Source organism: Gloeophyllum trabeum (genome assembly GCF_000344685.1).
Source record: "Gloeophyllum trabeum ATCC 11539 unplaced genomic scaffold GLOTRscaffold_00010, whole genome shotgun sequence".
Classification (NCBI taxonomy): domain Eukaryota; kingdom Fungi; phylum Basidiomycota; class Agaricomycetes; order Gloeophyllales; family Gloeophyllaceae; genus Gloeophyllum; species Gloeophyllum trabeum.
The window spans coordinates 546,763-563,254 of NW_006920419.1; the positions used below are offsets into that span (position 1 = coordinate 546,763).

A 16,492-nucleotide genomic window follows, 5' to 3' on the forward strand; every position below is an offset into this window, starting at 1 on the left:
TTTCCCTGGACCTACTCTTTGTTGAACAGACAGTACGAGTTCTCTTCGCATGATCCATTCTCCTGACGATATCTCCAACTGTACCAAGCATATCAAGCTTGCTGAGCATTGGATACGGGAGGTGGTTTGTGTGGGGCAGATGAGGGTGGAGTATGTTGCAAGTGAAGAAAATGTTGCCGACATTTTGACCAAGGGTAAGGGGCCACAACACAAGAAGCTTACGGAGATGTTGGGACTTGTTCGTGGGTAGGCTAGTGAACATTTCTGATACGTGCCAGTGAAGTCCCCCCTTGTGCCCGTTTAGGCAGCGTCCCCTGCTTTATTTAGTACTGAAGGCACCATGGCAATGGTAAGCCATGTGTGCTTTCCTTGCTAGACATCGCAGATGCGACACGCCGCTCACCTCCTGGTTTCTGTCTCTCTATGCCCATCCTACGCTAGGCTACCTATTGGCGACTATTCTATGCTTTTACTGGATTTAATCTATGGCAAATAATTCGCCTAATCGAGCACCTTACATTGAGAGTTTGTTGAGAGTCACGCATACACATGCCGAAGTGCGGCAAGAGGCTTCCAGTCCATCGGTCGCGCACCTGCCGTTTTGGGGAGAAGAGGCTGCCTTTTCTGGCAGACGCGTGAGCTTCAGGGGGACTTCTGCGGCGGTAATACTAAAAATTAACAAGCCTCCTTATAAGACAGTTGCTCGTCTACTAAGTCTTATTTGAGAGGCGAAGTTTCAAGCCTAGTTCGTGGGGTGGATTCTCGTTGAGGGGGAGTGTTAACATTGAACATTCATTACCGTTTCATACAACTCGGACCGCCGTAGCGTAGCGTGGGATTCCCGTAGTGTACCTAGTCCCGCCGCGTTCCGGTAACGCCCGCGACGGGCAGACTTTTCGTGCGCGTCGCCGCCGCTCGTTTTCCTCAGTCGTTCTGTCACCGACTGAGCGTCTGTTATTAAAACGCAAGACCAGTGACTGCTTACTTCGCCGTTCCTCCTGGTGCTCATGCTATTGTATGTTCATTGAGATAAACAATGGATCCAATATTTCAACCAGTAACCTGTCACCACACAGCGGACAAGGACCGGTGTCCCGCCACCGGTCATTCATCTTTCACGGCAAGGGTGGGAGAACACTTTCTTAGGATGCTCCGTAGCGGGACATGATACAGACATAAAGAATGAAAGGTCAATGTTAATTAAATGTCCCCTGATTTTTGGGGACCATAGTAAATGTCCCGCAGACCTTTCTTTGTTCACTCAAAGGACATTCTTCATGTCCAGGTTATGGTCCAGCAAGGACCATTCTGGGAAAGTGTTCTCACATCAGGGAGATGTTCCTGGCATGCCCGGCGGCGGGACATCGGTCTCTGCCCGCAGTGCCATGAAGTGCGCGCGCGGCTCGGCAGACTTTAATCACTAAGTAGACTGAGAGGACTGATACAATAGCACTGCTACAGATGTGAAGGTTAATGCAATACTTTGTAGTATAACAGAACAAATGGCGAGGCCCGCGGAGCAATAAATAGAATAAATAACGATCTGCGACGGGAAGAAAGGAATGGCTTCAGTTGATTGATACAAGCTAGCAGTGTAGCCAGTGCTACAGCCAGTACGCCCGGCATACGGATTCCCTTGGTTTGTGGAACGACCCGGTGGACTCAGAGATAGCTCCAGGAGCCGGTCAAAACGCCGACATCGGGATTGGCAAAGTGGCTGAACAAGCCCTTGCTGAGGTCAAGCCCGCCCTTGGGGCATCCGGGGCACTGATGAAATCCGGTCGGCAACTGCTACACCGACGGGGTCGTATTTGCGCACCTGGTCGACAATGGTAGCGGTGGCACTCTTGCCATTGGCGGTGATCTTGATCTGCTTGAAGCAGTGCGGACCAGGGTAGCCAGACCCGAATTCCTACCGCTGTGGGTCAGTGCCACCGCCTGGAATCGTAGGTGTATCAACGATGGTGCTCGCGACACTCACAGCAGCATTTAATGCCACGACCTGACAGGAATGTGAGTTTGAAATGGTGCGATCGCGTTCGGCGTTGCTGGACTCACGTAGTCGCTGGCCTTGTTGGTCTTGCCACATGCCCCCCTGGGCATGAATGCCGGTAAGTCACTTTACAGTCCACAAAGGTGGCCTTGAGCTTACAATCCGACATCGTACCACGTCAAGCGCGCGTTACTGTCGCGAGCAGACAGTCCAGTCGCGTTGCGAGCTTCGAGGGCGAACTCCGTGGGAGCTGCGAGGGCGAAGCCGGCCAGGAAAGAGAAAAAAGAGAGGATGGCGAGGGTGGAGAAGTACATCTGGTGATGAGTCAAAGGGCTACGACGAATGTATGAATGGAGGTGTGGATGCAGATACCGTAGAGGGTTTTCCGTGGCCGCCTTTTATACAGCAAATGGTGGGGGTGGGTACTGCCTCGACTCATCGGACGGTGTAACGGCTGCGCGCCAGGTGTCTCTCGGAGTCCTGCAGTGCCAATAAACGCTATCAAAGCACGGAGAAACCGACGCCTGTTAAGCTGTCTTGATAGACACGCGTCATGGAGGACTCGACGCCAAAGACCGCTTGGTCGCTGCTTGTCTGACCCGCATCGCAAGCTGACCGACTGGCAGAACCTGGGGCATATGCTCGCAGTTGGTTCAACACTGCAAGTGCCGCTCGCCTGCCAGTGGATGAATGGATGCCTCGCATCAGCGAGAATGCGCGCGCGGCACATCCTTACTGTCGGAGGACCAGACATGGCGAGTAGATATCCGCCCAATCGAGTGACAACTCCTTATTGGGTCCAAAGGAGAGAATTCCACAAATGCCAAGAGCACGTCCACTTAGGGCGCCTTTGCAGAGCGCTTGTTCAGTAGGCACGGTGCCTGGAAACGTTCAATGCCAACACATCGAATGCTGTGACCCACTCCGATGTCTACCGATATGTTGCAGCTCTCAAATATCCACTTCAGCATGACAGCAGCTGACCACTCGATGGGTGCCTGGACCTGAGGAAATCAGCGCCAAAGGATGGAGATCCTGTAGAGGGATCAGGTGCCGTGTCCGGGAGTATCCTCGCGGCAATAGTTTGTGTCCCCAGGTGCAGACTGCACGATGCGAAGGGACGCCCGCCATAAATGGCAAAAGCGCTGTTCGGCTTGAGGAGGGCCCTCTGTCGTTCATTAACGAGCGCAGCTTTCGCAAAGGTCCAGCAGTAAAGGTCCGCGGCGAAAGCCCAGTATTTTCACGGTCCACAGGTCGCAATTGATCATTTCACCGCCAGGCATCTTCGGGACGGCCGTACCCATTTCCACAGTTCCACGGCGACATCCTCGCCCCATCGACGGAGGGATGCACTTGTGACCAGGAAACAGGACTGAATGGGTGTCCGGATAACGAGCAACACGGATCGAGCGCCGGCGCCAGATGCCAGTCCGTCGTTACGGTTTCAGGAGACGCAAACGATGAAGTCGTCAAGTGTACTGCCGCAAGATTGATCGTCATGGGGGTAACTGCAGCGTATTGGGTATACCGTCAGCTATCCTGCAATCTTGAGCCTGTCAGCGAGACCAGAATGAGACGGGGCTGAACGCGCGAGGAGAGTCCTACCAAGTAGGACGGTAAACGCAGGGTTCCGCGTGCACCTACGTGCGATGAGGACTCGAAAGCGGGCGAGTTGGTTGATCTCCTTCTCGGTTTCATGAGATACGATCATTTTGGGCTATACACTGCCCTGGAAGACAAGATCCCGGCGCCTCTCACTTACGCTCTGAGATGTGCAAGCACGTTTCTCGGGCATGTACGCGTACGGCTGGCCCTATCAGTACGTGCGGGACGGACTGATGCTACCGCTCGTCCAGATGGCTGTGATGGTTGGTTAAGGGGATCCGGCTTTCACGACTCTGCATTGCATTTAGTGCAGTTACTAATACAGAGGCGGGTGTAGATTGAGTCGGGAGACCGCAGCGCCCTATAGCGAGCAGACCAGCCGAAGATGTAGTTCAAAAGCGCCCAGCCCGCCCCCGTGCTCACTTGACGAGCCACTAGCGCGTCGCGACAGAGAAAAAGGTAGGGATGGAGCGAAATATAGGCATACCGTCAGAGTGAGAGAGAACATGATCTGATCCAGCGTGGCCAGACAAACACCAAGGGATATTGCAGATACCATTCGAGAACGTACTTTCCTTGTCGATGTGCGGCAGTGAGCGTGCGACGAACGCGTCAACACGGCCAAACAAGTCATCAGCGCGTCCGTGACACCGCGTGACCGGTGGCGTCTGGCTACCATACACCGCAAGCCAATGTCGAGCCCGCTTATGCTGCCCTCCACGCCGCGCAAAGCGGCCACGACGCCGTACAACCCCTCCTGGCGGCCCGCGCACGCCCTGCCCGCGTCCTCCCCGCTCGCCCGCCCCTCGTCGCCCGCCTCGCCGACGGACTCGTCGCCCGTGCCCGCCGCGCAGCGCCGGCGGCAGCAAACACAGACCCACACGCCCATGCAACTGCACGCCCGCGCGCAGCCGAGGCGGACGAGCGTCAAGTCGGTGCAGCACGCGATGTTCTCGCCGTCGGGCGGGAGTGAAGGCCCGGCGCCGCAGAAGTCGCTGCTGCGCGAGCGGTTCAAGGCACGGTGCTTTGAGCGCGCGCGCAGGGCAAGGGAGAAGGCCGTCACGAGACGGCGGAAGTACGAGAGCGAGCCGAGCAGCGACGGGTTTGACCTGGACGCGGACATGGACATGGACGATGGGAAGGAAGACGAGGAGGAGGAGGAGGAGGATCTTGACGACGAGGTACGCGGACACTTTGTTAGCTGCGTAAGGGCGGGAGGCTCAGTTTGTGATTTGACAGCTGTTCCGCCGCATCATGAACAGCGTGAACCGCAAGGCGCAGCACGCGTACCGCGTCTCGTACGAGTGGGAGGTCGGCTCGTCCATCGACCCCGACATGGAGGACGTCAGCCGGTGGGAGCAGGAGCTGCACGGTACGCCTTCCCTTGCCCCTTCCCCCTCCCCCTTCCCGCAACCAATGCTAATGCCACCCTCAGAAGAGTCAGCGGAAGAAGCCCAGCCCGCGCCGCCGGACCTGGAGGAAGAAGAGCTGGCCGCGTACGCGGAGGAGGCGGCGCTGTTCGAGGACCTCGAGGCGTTCGCGGACGATTTTTTCGACGACCTCGAGGACAGCGCGCCCCCGCCCACCAGCACGAGTGCCGCGGGCCCTTCCTCGCACTCGCATTCGACGGATACGGACTTTGACATGGACGTCGCGTCATAGAGCCCGCCCCCAAAGTCAAGCCCCCCTTTTCCCGCCCCGCTCCTCTGCTCTCACCTCGTTCCTCGTTCGTCGCTTTGCTCGTCGTATCGTTATCTGTATCATATTCCCTGTATCATAGTCCCCCCTAAAACAACACACCCGGACGAACGGATCAACTCTGGATTCATAGCATTCTCTACGAAATTCACATCCAAGACTACAGTATAGTAGTAATACTGCCCTCTACTTGTTGAAAGTCAAGCAAGAAACACGACAACACGCCACCCTAACTCTACCCTACAACAGACAACAAGAACACGGAAGAAACAAGCCAACGCAAGACCGCAGGGTATATTTAACAAGAATGGAGGTATCGGGGGATGATGGAGGGGCGGGATACAAGTATGCGGATGGCGAATAAATAGTCTTGATCAATAATGAACGAGTGGGTGGATAGATGGCGCATATATGCAGCCGTCCGCGGCCCGCGAGTATGCAAGAAAACGGCTGGCCGGATCGTCCTCACCAAGGACTTGTTGCTTGCATCCGCGCGATTGCCAAAAAGCAGAACGAGTGGTCGAGCCCGAGTGGTCCTTGCATCCGAGACGGAAATAGCGTCGAGCGCTGAGCCCGGTCCAATCCAATCCAACTGTCAATCACCCCCTCCCTCTGATCGCACCCACCCCCGCCTCGCTACCATCTCACACCACCACACCTCCCATCCCCTCCCCTCTCCTCTACACACCACCCCCCCGCCCGCCAGCAAACGCATGCCGGACCCGCACGTCCTCCTCCACGGACATCTCGTCGCCAAACGGGCTCGAACACGTCGACAGCGGCTGCGTCCCGACGCTCTCGCGGCGCCACGACCCCGCACGGCCCTCCCCCTCCTCCCACACCGACCCGGGCGGCCTCGGGAACGCGAACGCCTCGCTCGGCGAGAACGGGCGCACGCTCATCGACCCCCTCCGCGCCTCCTCTCCCTCTCCCTCCCCCTCCCATCCCCCCTCGCCCGACCCAGACCCGACAGACACCCGATGCGCGTTCGAGAACGGGTCGCGGTCCACCACCGCCGCGCGCGGGAGCTGCGCCATCTCCGGACGCGCGCGGGGGTCCGCGAAGGGGTCCGCGCCGAGCGATATCGCCGACGCGCGGCTGCCGGTATCCACAGCACCCCCATACCCCCCTCGCGCGCCGTCCCTCCTTGCGCGGGCCCGAGCGCCGCGGCGGCGGCGGCGGAAGATCAGCGCGCCCGTGCATAAGAGGAGGAGGAGGAGGAGCGCGATGGCGATGCCCGCTATAGCTCCCCCGGGCGCCCCGGAGCCGTCGCTTCCGGATCCCGAGTTGGCATCGGACCCGCCGCCGCTGCCTTTGCCCGCAGTCGGCCCCGTGGACGAGGGCGCCTGCGTGCCCGTGGCGAGCGCGCCGGCCGCCGTGCGCGTCGAGGAGCCGTCGACGACGTACGTGGACCCCCCGCCGACGTTCAGGAGTGTCTGCTGTGGGGAGAGGCTGGTGCCGGAGACAGACGTGCTCGTCGTACCAGGGGCAGCAATGCTACCCGAGCCAGACGCGTTGGATGAGCCGCTGGGTGCGGCGCCGCCGGAAGCCCCCGACGGCGCGCTTCCTCCAGCTGAGGCGGCGGCGGCAGGTGCGCCCGTACTGGCATTGCCATTGCCAGAGGAACCGCCCGCAGAGGGGGCACCTGGTGAGTTGCTCTGAGCGCCGGGATTCTCGTTGGACGTGCCGCTCCCGCCTGCGGTCACGGAGGAGTCGCCAGACCCCCCGCCGGAAGATCCTGAGCCTGAAGAACCTGATCCAGAAGAGCTGCCACTACCACCGCTGCTCCCTACAGAGGACCCGGTGTCGCCAGGCGAGCTCCCGCCCGAGGAGCCCCCGCTATTCCCAACGCCCCCGCCGGAGGAGCCAGTACCGCTTCCCGGAGACGCAGAAGAGCCCGTGGGCGTAGGCGCAGCAGCCTCCGACTTGTGCGTCGGCGTCGGGCTCGCTCCGCCGATGAGCGGGGAGAGGAGCGGCCCGAGGATGGGGATGGACGGGATGGGGAAGGGCAGGGTGATCAGCGAGGGGCCGCGCTCCTCGAGGAGGTTGATATCCGCGCGAGCGCTGAGGTCGTAGGCGAGGCGGCGCTTGAGCGCAGCGTGTCTCGAGCGCATTGTCGGTGAATGCGGTGCAAGCCCGCGTGTATGCGAAAGAGTGTGGTGGTAAATGAGTGTGGTGGTGAAACGAGAGGACGGCTGAGCTTGAGCGTTCAGGGGCGCCCGCTAGCCGAGATTAACGAAGGAGGACACTGGCGTGCGCGTGGTCGCCGTCGTCGTCGTCGTCGTTGAGGGCAAACCGCAGGCTGCTGGGAAATAATAATCGGGGGAAATAGGGGGAAGTGATAGACTCGCAGCAGGGAATCCGAAGGGCGTCAGACAGACTCGGACGCGTGCTTGCTTGTCGCACGCCATGACAGAGTCCGAGAGTAAGGGGTGCTGTGATAGGGCGTCGGCGTTTTGATCAATGTCGGCTCGTGCTGCTTAGGCTCAGTCGCGTCGATGAGAACGGCGAGTAGCAGAGCACGCGTCGCTGGACGTTGCCACCCTACTCGTAGTACTGTCCGACTTGGTTTCAATCCCTCCCATCTAGTGTACTTGCCCATCATTGTATGTCCACCACCCCCTGCGCCTCAGAGTTATCAATGTCAATAAACCGCACTGTAGCAAATCCCGCTCAGAGCACTCCCGGACGAGTCCCCTTTAATTGGCTGCTCTCTGCGCTCCCCGTAACGCCTCGTCCGTATTCCGAACAGGCTTGCAGTTGAATGGACCGGGATGATAGGACCTCAAGGTCGGTGATAAATATTTCTCTGGTATACCTGCGGCCCATCTGATCCTCGCAAAAATGATCTCGAGTGCACTGTTGCATTCCGAGGAGCACGGCGCAGGTTACTTGTTCGCTACCGCAAGCGCATGACCCTCCAGCGCTGCGACTCAGCCCATCCTCGCTTCCTATCCGCGCGCATCTCTGTATCATCCAGAGAACTGTCCATCCGGGCCCTCCTCTCGGTCTCCGCGTCGGTCTTCCTTATGATACTCTGTAGACTATCATGAGACCAGCTGGCCAGGAAAACAGAGAGCCCTCCGGCCCCCTCTGTTCATCACACGTCGCTACCGATGTTGGCGGCCGCGCTTCTAGCATCCTTCTGCTACCCCACACCATACGCCTCTCGCCCTCACCTGAACCTGCTGTGAACGGTAATTCCAATCTGGCCAGCGTACATACTCCCCATCAATGCGACGATACTGCTATCCTGCATCCTTCCATGCATACAACGTAAGTACATCTACAAACCAAACATACACTGCGTATCGCAGCCAATCGTAACGCGGGTATAAACATGACACCGTCTCACTTACACTAACAATAAAATACACTCCCTCCGCCCTCCGCCCTCTGATTTATACATTGGCTTACATAACTTTACCTTACGCTCTATACTTCCCGAACTCGAACATCCTCCTCCGTCGCGGGACGAGTTCAATTTCCCCTTATGTTCGCAATACCACTCAGCACGACCTGCCAACGACGACGGGGGCGAAAGCACGCACCATCTCCCTCGTCGTGCCCCTGTTCCCCACCAAAGTCGTCTACGACAGTCGACACGAACGCCCCGCTGGAGTCGTCGGCGGCGGCGGTGGAGAAGGTCGTCGGGCGCGCCTGCGTGCGCAGCGAGGGGTCGCGGACGTTGAGCATCAGGCGGGAGATGAGGGTCGTGGAGACGCTGTACGGAGTGGCAGTTAGTTTCGGCGTGGGGTGAGCAAGGACGGAGAAGGACGGGATGCGGGATGGGTGAGCGCAGGGCAAGGGCAAGGTACGTACACGTTTGTGAATGTGGAAGGCGCTCCGCGCAGCAGGGGCTGCAAAAATCAGTCAGGATAGAGCGGAGGTAGGACGTCTGGGTACCCCTCACCCCGCCAAGCTGAAAAAAAATCAATTGTCAGCTGCGAGAGATAGAGGAACAGGGGTCGTATAGCACTCACGACGAACGTAGAGATGTTCACGATATTCGAAAACACCATAAAACTGTGCCCATGAGTCCACTCCCATTCGAACGACCGGCACAGATCAACACGCACAAAAAATACATCGCGCCGTCTTGCAGGAGCACGTCCGCGAGCGTGCGCCGCCCGACGCGGGGCGTCCGCAGGGCTTTGAACACGGTGAGGACGAAGATGACGAAATCGAACGCGGTCATGCCGCTCCACGCGATTGCGAGATCTGGCAGGCGTTCATCTGAGATACGTCGCTGGGTGATTCCAGTGTACCAAGGACTCACGAATGCCCCTGCAACGAGTATTCTCGTCAGCGAGGAGTAGTGTTGCGCAGGCAGTGAAGACGCAGATACGCACTGGTCGGCGGCGAGCGTGGTGTTGCATCCTATGCCCTCTATAGGAACGGGTTCTGTGTGTTTCCCTGTAATCGCCCACTGTGCGACGGTGAGTGAGGTTCGACTGGGAGGGCAAAGGGGAACTCACGCATCCGAAGATGATGACGCCGAGGGCGAAGCCGCAGAGGAACCAGAGCACCCAGCGGGCCCTTTCGTATAGGGCGTATGTTCGCATGATGAGGCATGCTGAAAGGGGGGTTAGTTCAGGCGGGTTTAGCTTGGTTGGGGGATGTGTAGGATGGCTTGCCTCCGACGACCATTTGAACGACGACGGAGAAGATTTGGTGGTAGCTCTGCAGCTGGATGCATCTTGGGGGTCTGTCAGGACATGCTCGGGTAATATGACCATGAGAGCACCGACGTCTTGAATTACAGAGTCCATTGGTTCACTAACTGACGAACGCGGTATAATAATTGTGCGGGGCTCACTTTACTTGAGAACGCTCTGAACAACTGGAGAATCACTGGAATATGGCCGAATATCCCCAGATAGCGGTTGAGGTAGAAGAGAAACGAAGCCCAGCTGAATCTCGGAGCCCAGAACCGATCGACCTCGATCCCGAAGGTCAGGGTATAGTCGTAGTAAAGCACAGCTGCATCAGGTAGATTAATTCGCCAATTGGTGCCGCTGTCAGACGCAGCACTTACCAAACGCAATTAAGGAAAGATAGTCGTTGGCGGCGCTGGGTCGCGCTGCGCATCAGTCTCCGACGCGCAGTGACAGACAGACAGACAGACAGACGTCGGCTACTCACAGATCCAGCGCGATGCTCTCCGCGGAGGTCATGAGAGGGATGGGCGGCGTCCTCTGCAGGCTGTGGGCATACGCATGCGCTTTAAGCTGTGGGTATCAGCATTTGGTCGGGCGGCTCGTTGGTGCCTCCACAGGTTAAAATACGCCATGGATGGCCACAGTCCCGGAGGTACGTGCCGTGGGAAAGATGGGACAGGTACGTTGATGGCAATTTGACGGGGACGACCGACGCCGAGTCGCCACTTGCCACCTCGATAGGGGGAGCGTTCTCCTCCATTTCATGTTCTTCATTCCAGGCCTCCTGGCAATGGGAGCAGAGCATCGGAGGGCGAGCGTCCCGCAGCTCCGTTCATGATTAATTGAGAGCTTAAAACTGCCGTTGACATTTTCTGTCGCCCCTGCGGCTTCGAATATCTTTGAATGCTGTAATCCGCGGCGGGAGACGTGCCTGGGCGTATTCCGGGACTCTTCTTGTCCCTAGAGCCGGTTCTAAACCCATAACCTTTTGTCGGTCGAGAGCGTCCTCCGTGCCTGGGCCGAACTTGACGTATTAATAGTATGATTGCCAAAGGACAGGCTTATAGATAGTGTCCCAATCCGACATTTGGAGAATCCTTTTCAGTCATGTCTTCTCGGTATTCTCATCACCTGATTGATTTGGCTCTAGTGACTGGTCGCAGCTTACGGTTGGGCTACAAACGATGTGGTCGAGGAGGGCTAAGGCTGCAGATCATCGTGGGAATCAGCGATCTCCGTCCAGGCAGAGTGGAAATTTGGTGGAAATAGAGTAAGCACGATTTGAGCACGACGATCTTCCATGTTCCACCTGATACTGATTACATTGTAGGGGCTGAATATTGAATGGTGAGTTGTCAATGGATGGGAGCATCGATGCTATAGATCCGGAGCGCTGCTTGCCTCTCTAGCCATACAAATCAGGCACTTGGACGAACGTTCGCGGTCGGGCGTCTTCGCAATGCTCTGATCAGTTGATGGGGATTGACTGTTCCCAGCCCGCAGCTGCGCCTCTAAGTTGACAGCTGTCCGACGAGTCGCGTACATGCTGGTCGTGACGCGATTCCCGGAGGCTTAGAAGGTATCACGATGGCTCCATATCCTGCAGCTCACCGGAGTAAACCACCGTGCAGACTTTGCCACTCGTTGGCTTGTGGATTAGTGTTCGGCGAGTGAAGAAGCACTGCTGAAGCAGGGCCCTCGACCAAGGCTTCGCACATCACCGAGACGATCTGCCGTCCCCATTCAGGTCGGGTGGCACTACGGTATGCTGACGGATCGACTGATACGCAACCCGAGACTGATTGCGATGTAGGGGTTCAATTACGAGTTATCAAGAGATGAGAGGCTGCTAACGTCGCGGTGTTAAACTGTCTATCGATACAGCCAACGCTGTTACCTAGACGAGTCGTTCCAGAATCATCGGAGGAACCTGTCAATTGTCATCGTCTTTGCATCACGGCAAACCAGAGGAGCAGATCTAGAGCAACAGTACGTGCCGTCAAAGGAATTTGTACTTCCTATTTTTTTTTTCAGAAGATCCAGCTGTTGGCGTCATGTCTCTCACCGGGTCGTGCAAGCTGCGTCGGATTGTTTCGGGATTTGCGACCGCTTCCGCCACAAAGCCCGAGGCTGCACAGTTCCACGGGAAGCATATGATATTAGCCTTGTCAGGGCAGCTCAAGGCGGCGCGCATCACAAGGACGGTATTTTCATCGTCCGATGATGTGCTTTCGAGTCTATTCACACTGGTGCACGGTGCGGGTGGGCGTATTAATCGACCACCCGAAGGATAAATTCACCTGGAGCATGGAGACAGACGTAAAAACGCACTGCGTGATACAAGTGCTTTCCTAAAGCAACTTCGGGTCTTCCCTTCACCGGAACTCTTCGAATCCCCACTATACTGTCTGACAGACGGACTACGTATGGGGGCGTGCAGTTACCTGTGGCGATATCTTGCGTCTCTGGCGTTATCTTCTCGGGGATGCCCTGCTTTCACTACCTCAAGACGTTATAAAAGAGCTGGCTTGCAATTTCCCACTACTATTCCTAGCTGTCTGGACGATACAAGGACTTGCATTGGTACAGGCTCCTGTTCCGATGGTCCTTCTGAAAGGAGGGAGGCTAGCCGAGCCTTACAAACTCGACCTCCAGTACATACGTGGACGCGACGTTCTGAACAGGGCGTTTCCCCTGGACACGCCCAGGCAACTAATTCTCCAGAACCCATCAAGAGCTCGTCGAGCCTGTTCGGATTAGACCTCTTCGCCGACGTGAAGCACTACAAATCACGGCTACATCCTGTGCGATGAAGGTCTCTTCATACGAAATCTGCGATCACCGGGTTATCCTCGAGTCCCGGAAGCAAGTGGCTGAACGTACATAGGTATCCCGTCCCCCGCGGGTAAGGTGTTGGTTGCTTGACGAGAGGAAGTTCAAGTTGCGATGCGAGCTGTGCGCCTGTGGCAGCTTCCGACTTTCCGGATGATCCATCCTTAGTACAGTCGACTCTGTCTTAACCCATAACGGGTCGTGGAACCCAAAAGTTATGGGTTTATGCAGACTATGGGTTACCAGAACGTGTGACATTATGTGACTACCTAGTAAGCGTGACAGACAGCCTATCCGGTATAGGCCGGACGTCGTTTATGACAACGTTTAGATACGGAATCTTGATTCTGGTATGGGTTATCTTCTGAAATACCACGAGAACCAAAAATCAAGGGTCCAGATGGTCCAGGGTCTCGTGGGAAGGAGACCTGTACCTTCCTAATATAGGTTGTTTTATGGGTTATGACCCTCCAAAAAGCTATGGGTTATGGGATACGGCAGACTTATGGGTTTTTACTATCTACCATGTTGGTGGAAGCCAAAACTTATGGGTTATTACAGGTTATGGGTTATGACAGGTATGGGTTAGGACAGAGTCGACTGTACAGTAAACGGATCAGGGTATTCGGGCGTGTCATGTGGATCGGGTGCCTCGTTTCGAGAAATGCATCTGGAACAGGGCTCTGGGAAATGTACGCGTCGAGGCTGAATTTGGGCCCATGACAGCCAACTACTACATCGTATCCTCGTACGACCAGGTTCCTTACGGGCGGCTGACTCGTGAAAGTCTCGCTCCACGCGTCAGCGCCAACGCCCTTAAAAGAAAGAGAAACTCCAGCCTACGCAGTCCTGCCCCGCCTGCCCTTCCCTTCTCATCAGTTCTGCGCTGGCCAGAGGACCATTATTCCGCCGTCATTTGCAATGTTGTCTTTCTTGTCTGCGTGGCTCACATCTCTAACTAAAATCATTCTCTGCCAGCCATGGCCGTCACAGATGATTTAAATTCACTGAGTGCTTATTTCCTATGCGGCCGCAATACCCGAGGCCGATCGTCCATGGACTGATGTCTGGTCGCTCTTGTGATCCGTGAATTATGGCTGCATGCGGTGCTACGCCTCGCTAAACGCACACTGACCAGCACGGATCAGGATTTGCGCAGTGGTGTGATTGGATATATGTGTGCATGACGTACGGTACGGTGGCTGAGTGCTGAAGCATAAGGACAATAGCCGTGCCCTTGTGTTCGACAGCGTCAAGCTGAGCCGCCTAACTTGACCAGAGAATAGCTGCCGAAAGTCGTCGTCTATAATCCATCAAAAATGCCGATACAACTGTACACTGTATGTGCGTCTTCAAGGGCTGCAAGGCGGTTGCACTAGTACTCAGACAGTGCTGGAAAACACGTTCGCTAGCCTCTCCAAGAGCTGAAGGGGGCGCCACTCGATACCCGAGGACGTATTGATCTAGACATACGCGCTCGTGATGCTTGGCTGGCCATTGTGATGCGTAGCGCGAGGTTTGCGCACTGATGACAGACCCGAGAAAATAATCACTGCGTGCACTCACTGCCCAGAGGCTGATCGCAGGGGCCCATGGAATCCGCCCCAACGTATAGTCGCTGTATAAGTACGGCACCAGTCAACGAGTTTGAACATCGGATCTCACCCAGCCAACGACCCGGCCCACTCCCAGTTAGTATTTGAGCACTCACTCACTCACTGCGACAACCAAGATGTACTCTCCCTCGCTCGTGCTCTTCTCCTTCCTCGCGACTCTCCTATGTCTCGCGCAGGCCGCGAGCATCCACTGGAACTCGACTGACGTTGTCGTCCCGGGGGAGAAATCGCTTGCCAAGCGAGTCGACAACGCGAAGCTTACCTGGTTCTCTGTGGGACTGTAAGTAAGAGGCGCCTTTATAGACGGAATTCGCTGACGTGCCTATACAGTGGAGCATGCGGTCACAACAACGTTGACAGTGATCTTGTGAGTACAGCCATTCCAAGCACCATAAATAGAGATACTTACGCGCCGTTATAGGTCCTCGCCCTCAGCGTGGCTGTGAGTAGATTATGCTGATACCAGTGGGTTTTGTGTGGTTGCTTACTTGTCTTCCAGGACTTCGGCGCTGGGTACCCCGGTCCCAACTGCGGTAGGCAAGTCAGGATCACCGCGAACGGGAAGACCGCGACTGGCACAGTAGTAGACAAGGTGAGTGCGATCGGAGGGTTTTGTTGTGAACTGTGCTGACATTATACGGAAGTGCCCCGGATGCCCCGCTGGAGCTCTTGACCTCAGCCTGGGTCTCTTCAAGATCTTCGCAGACCCCGCTGTGGAGGTTACGTACGGCTCCTGGACCTACGTCTGAGCGCTTCAACTCTAGCAACATCTACCTCTCCAACACTCATTAAGGTCTCCTGCGTTGACGCAGACAACAAGCATATATTTATTGAAGAGCGCGCACATGCGTGGTCCCTCATACTCATCGCAATATTTATCATCCTATTTATAAATTTTAGCCGGGTTGTAGGGGTAGCATAAGCCTGTATGACTTACAGTCGATCCGTTTGTACTACGATCAGACCGTATTCTGTCGTGAATAAAGGCTACTACGTTCCGTGACAGTAATGCTTGCGTGTCAAGGTTGGAAGCGTCGTTAGAAAGCCCGCAGAGCACGGGATTGCACCAATTTCACCTCATCCACGGTCTGCACAAGGTATGCTCCGCAGCGACCTTGCTAGGCTGTTGAAACTTGCCGCATATACTCGTGTCCGAGCAGGCGGCTGAATGACATCTGGCTAGCGATCTGGACTAGGATACCAAAATCTGGACGAGGAGAAAAGGAGGCATAAGTATGTCAGCTCGATGCTAGGCTGATTATCCCAGCACTGAATCCGACGACTTTGCGGACTCAGAAGAAAAGAGACACAGCAATATTGGACATCGTGGCCAGGCGGTCTGGACGGAGGGGACCGGGTCTCGCTTAGCGCAACGGAATCCCGGCATGCGCCGAACCATACTAAGGGCTCCCCGCCGCCTCCGAGTCCGAGTCCTCCCTTGCTTTCTCCCTCTTTGACCTGCTGACTCCCTGCGAATTCGGACGACGACTCTGTTGTATAGGTCTTTGGCGCTTTCTCTCACCGTGGACGCGGATGGGCGGGATGGTCGGGATGGCTCGGGCTGCACCGACAGGTACACATTGCTTGCGCTTTTGCTTCCGCGGAGTGGAAGGAATGTGTCCCTGTCGTGGTGGACCAAGCAATTCAGCTTTACCCACACGCCCAGGCTCTCCTATGGCGATTTGACGATTAAAGTGCATTCTGAAGCGCATATTCGATGTTTGTTTGGTCTCAGTCTGCGCTCCGTGGTCCTCGTTTGTGATTCTGGCCTCTACCGCGTGCCTAGACAGAGGCCCCGTGATATACTTCAAGTCCTTCACGATCGATTCTGCCTTCTAGTGGATCTGACTGCTGGCTCTTGCATGTTCGTGCTTCGACGCAGTCAATGTTCTCCATCCCTGCTTCTTATCCTTCCTGTGAAGTCTATCGCCGCTTATCAATGACTTGTTCTATGAACACTCGACTCGGTCAACGATTGCTCTGCGACTGATGGCAGTCCTTACCTGTCGCTCTACCTTTTAGGAGTTTGGCAGGACGCTTGTTTTCCCTGGTCTAGATCCAGCGCATACCTATCAAACCTTGTACCA

General features: G+C 56.2%; 5 protein-coding genes across 5 annotated transcripts; 3 read left to right on the forward strand and 2 right to left on the reverse strand.

The window, feature by feature from the left end:
- Nucleotides 1–1,662: 1,662 nt before the first annotated feature.
- Nucleotides 1,663–2,307, reverse strand: GLOTRDRAFT_130888 (uncharacterized protein; the record flags this gene model as incomplete). Its single annotated transcript, XM_007869676.1, has 5 exons — nucleotides 1,663–1,767; nucleotides 1,820–1,912; nucleotides 1,982–2,002; nucleotides 2,059–2,095; nucleotides 2,153–2,307. The coding sequence occupies 5 exons, from the start codon at nucleotides 2,305–2,307 to the stop codon at nucleotides 1,663–1,665; spliced, it is 411 nt and encodes a 136-aa protein (XP_007867867.1).
- Nucleotides 2,308–4,290: 1,983 nt separating this feature from the next.
- On the forward strand, nucleotides 4,291–5,955 carry GLOTRDRAFT_139742 (uncharacterized protein; the record flags this gene model as incomplete). The annotated part of the gene is made up of 3 exons (XM_007869677.1): nucleotides 4,291–4,779; nucleotides 4,838–4,970; nucleotides 5,034–5,955. 3 exons carry the CDS (start codon nucleotides 4,291–4,293, stop codon nucleotides 5,258–5,260), a joined length of 849 nt encoding a protein of 282 aa, XP_007867868.1. The 3' UTR covers nucleotides 5,261–5,955.
- A 737-nt stretch (nucleotides 5,956–6,692) lies between these two features.
- On the forward strand, nucleotides 6,693–7,240 carry GLOTRDRAFT_111697 (uncharacterized protein). The gene has a single exon (XM_007869678.1). It carries the CDS (start codon nucleotides 6,816–6,818, stop codon nucleotides 7,203–7,205), a length of 390 nt encoding a protein of 129 aa, XP_007867869.1. The 5' UTR covers nucleotides 6,693–6,815; the 3' UTR covers nucleotides 7,206–7,240.
- Nucleotides 7,241–8,483: 1,243 nt separating this feature from the next.
- Nucleotides 8,484–10,473, reverse strand: GLOTRDRAFT_139744 (uncharacterized protein; the record flags this gene model as incomplete). The annotated part of the gene is made up of 12 exons (XM_007869679.1): nucleotides 8,484–8,786; nucleotides 8,848–9,020; nucleotides 9,119–9,156; nucleotides 9,210–9,218; nucleotides 9,280–9,322; nucleotides 9,376–9,517; nucleotides 9,576–9,583; nucleotides 9,649–9,725; nucleotides 9,775–10,004; nucleotides 10,085–10,279; nucleotides 10,335–10,369; nucleotides 10,442–10,473. The coding sequence occupies 12 exons, from the start codon at nucleotides 10,471–10,473 to the stop codon at nucleotides 8,725–8,727; spliced, it is 1,044 nt and encodes a 347-aa protein (XP_007867870.1). The 3' UTR covers nucleotides 8,484–8,724.
- Nucleotides 10,474–14,521: 4,048 nt separating this feature from the next.
- On the forward strand, nucleotides 14,522–15,154 carry GLOTRDRAFT_130892 (uncharacterized protein; the record flags this gene model as incomplete). The annotated part of the gene is made up of 5 exons (XM_007869680.1): nucleotides 14,522–14,685; nucleotides 14,736–14,772; nucleotides 14,827–14,847; nucleotides 14,905–14,997; nucleotides 15,050–15,154. 5 exons carry the CDS (start codon nucleotides 14,522–14,524, stop codon nucleotides 15,152–15,154), a joined length of 420 nt encoding a protein of 139 aa, XP_007867871.1.
- Between the last annotated feature and the right edge of the window lie 1,338 nt (nucleotides 15,155–16,492).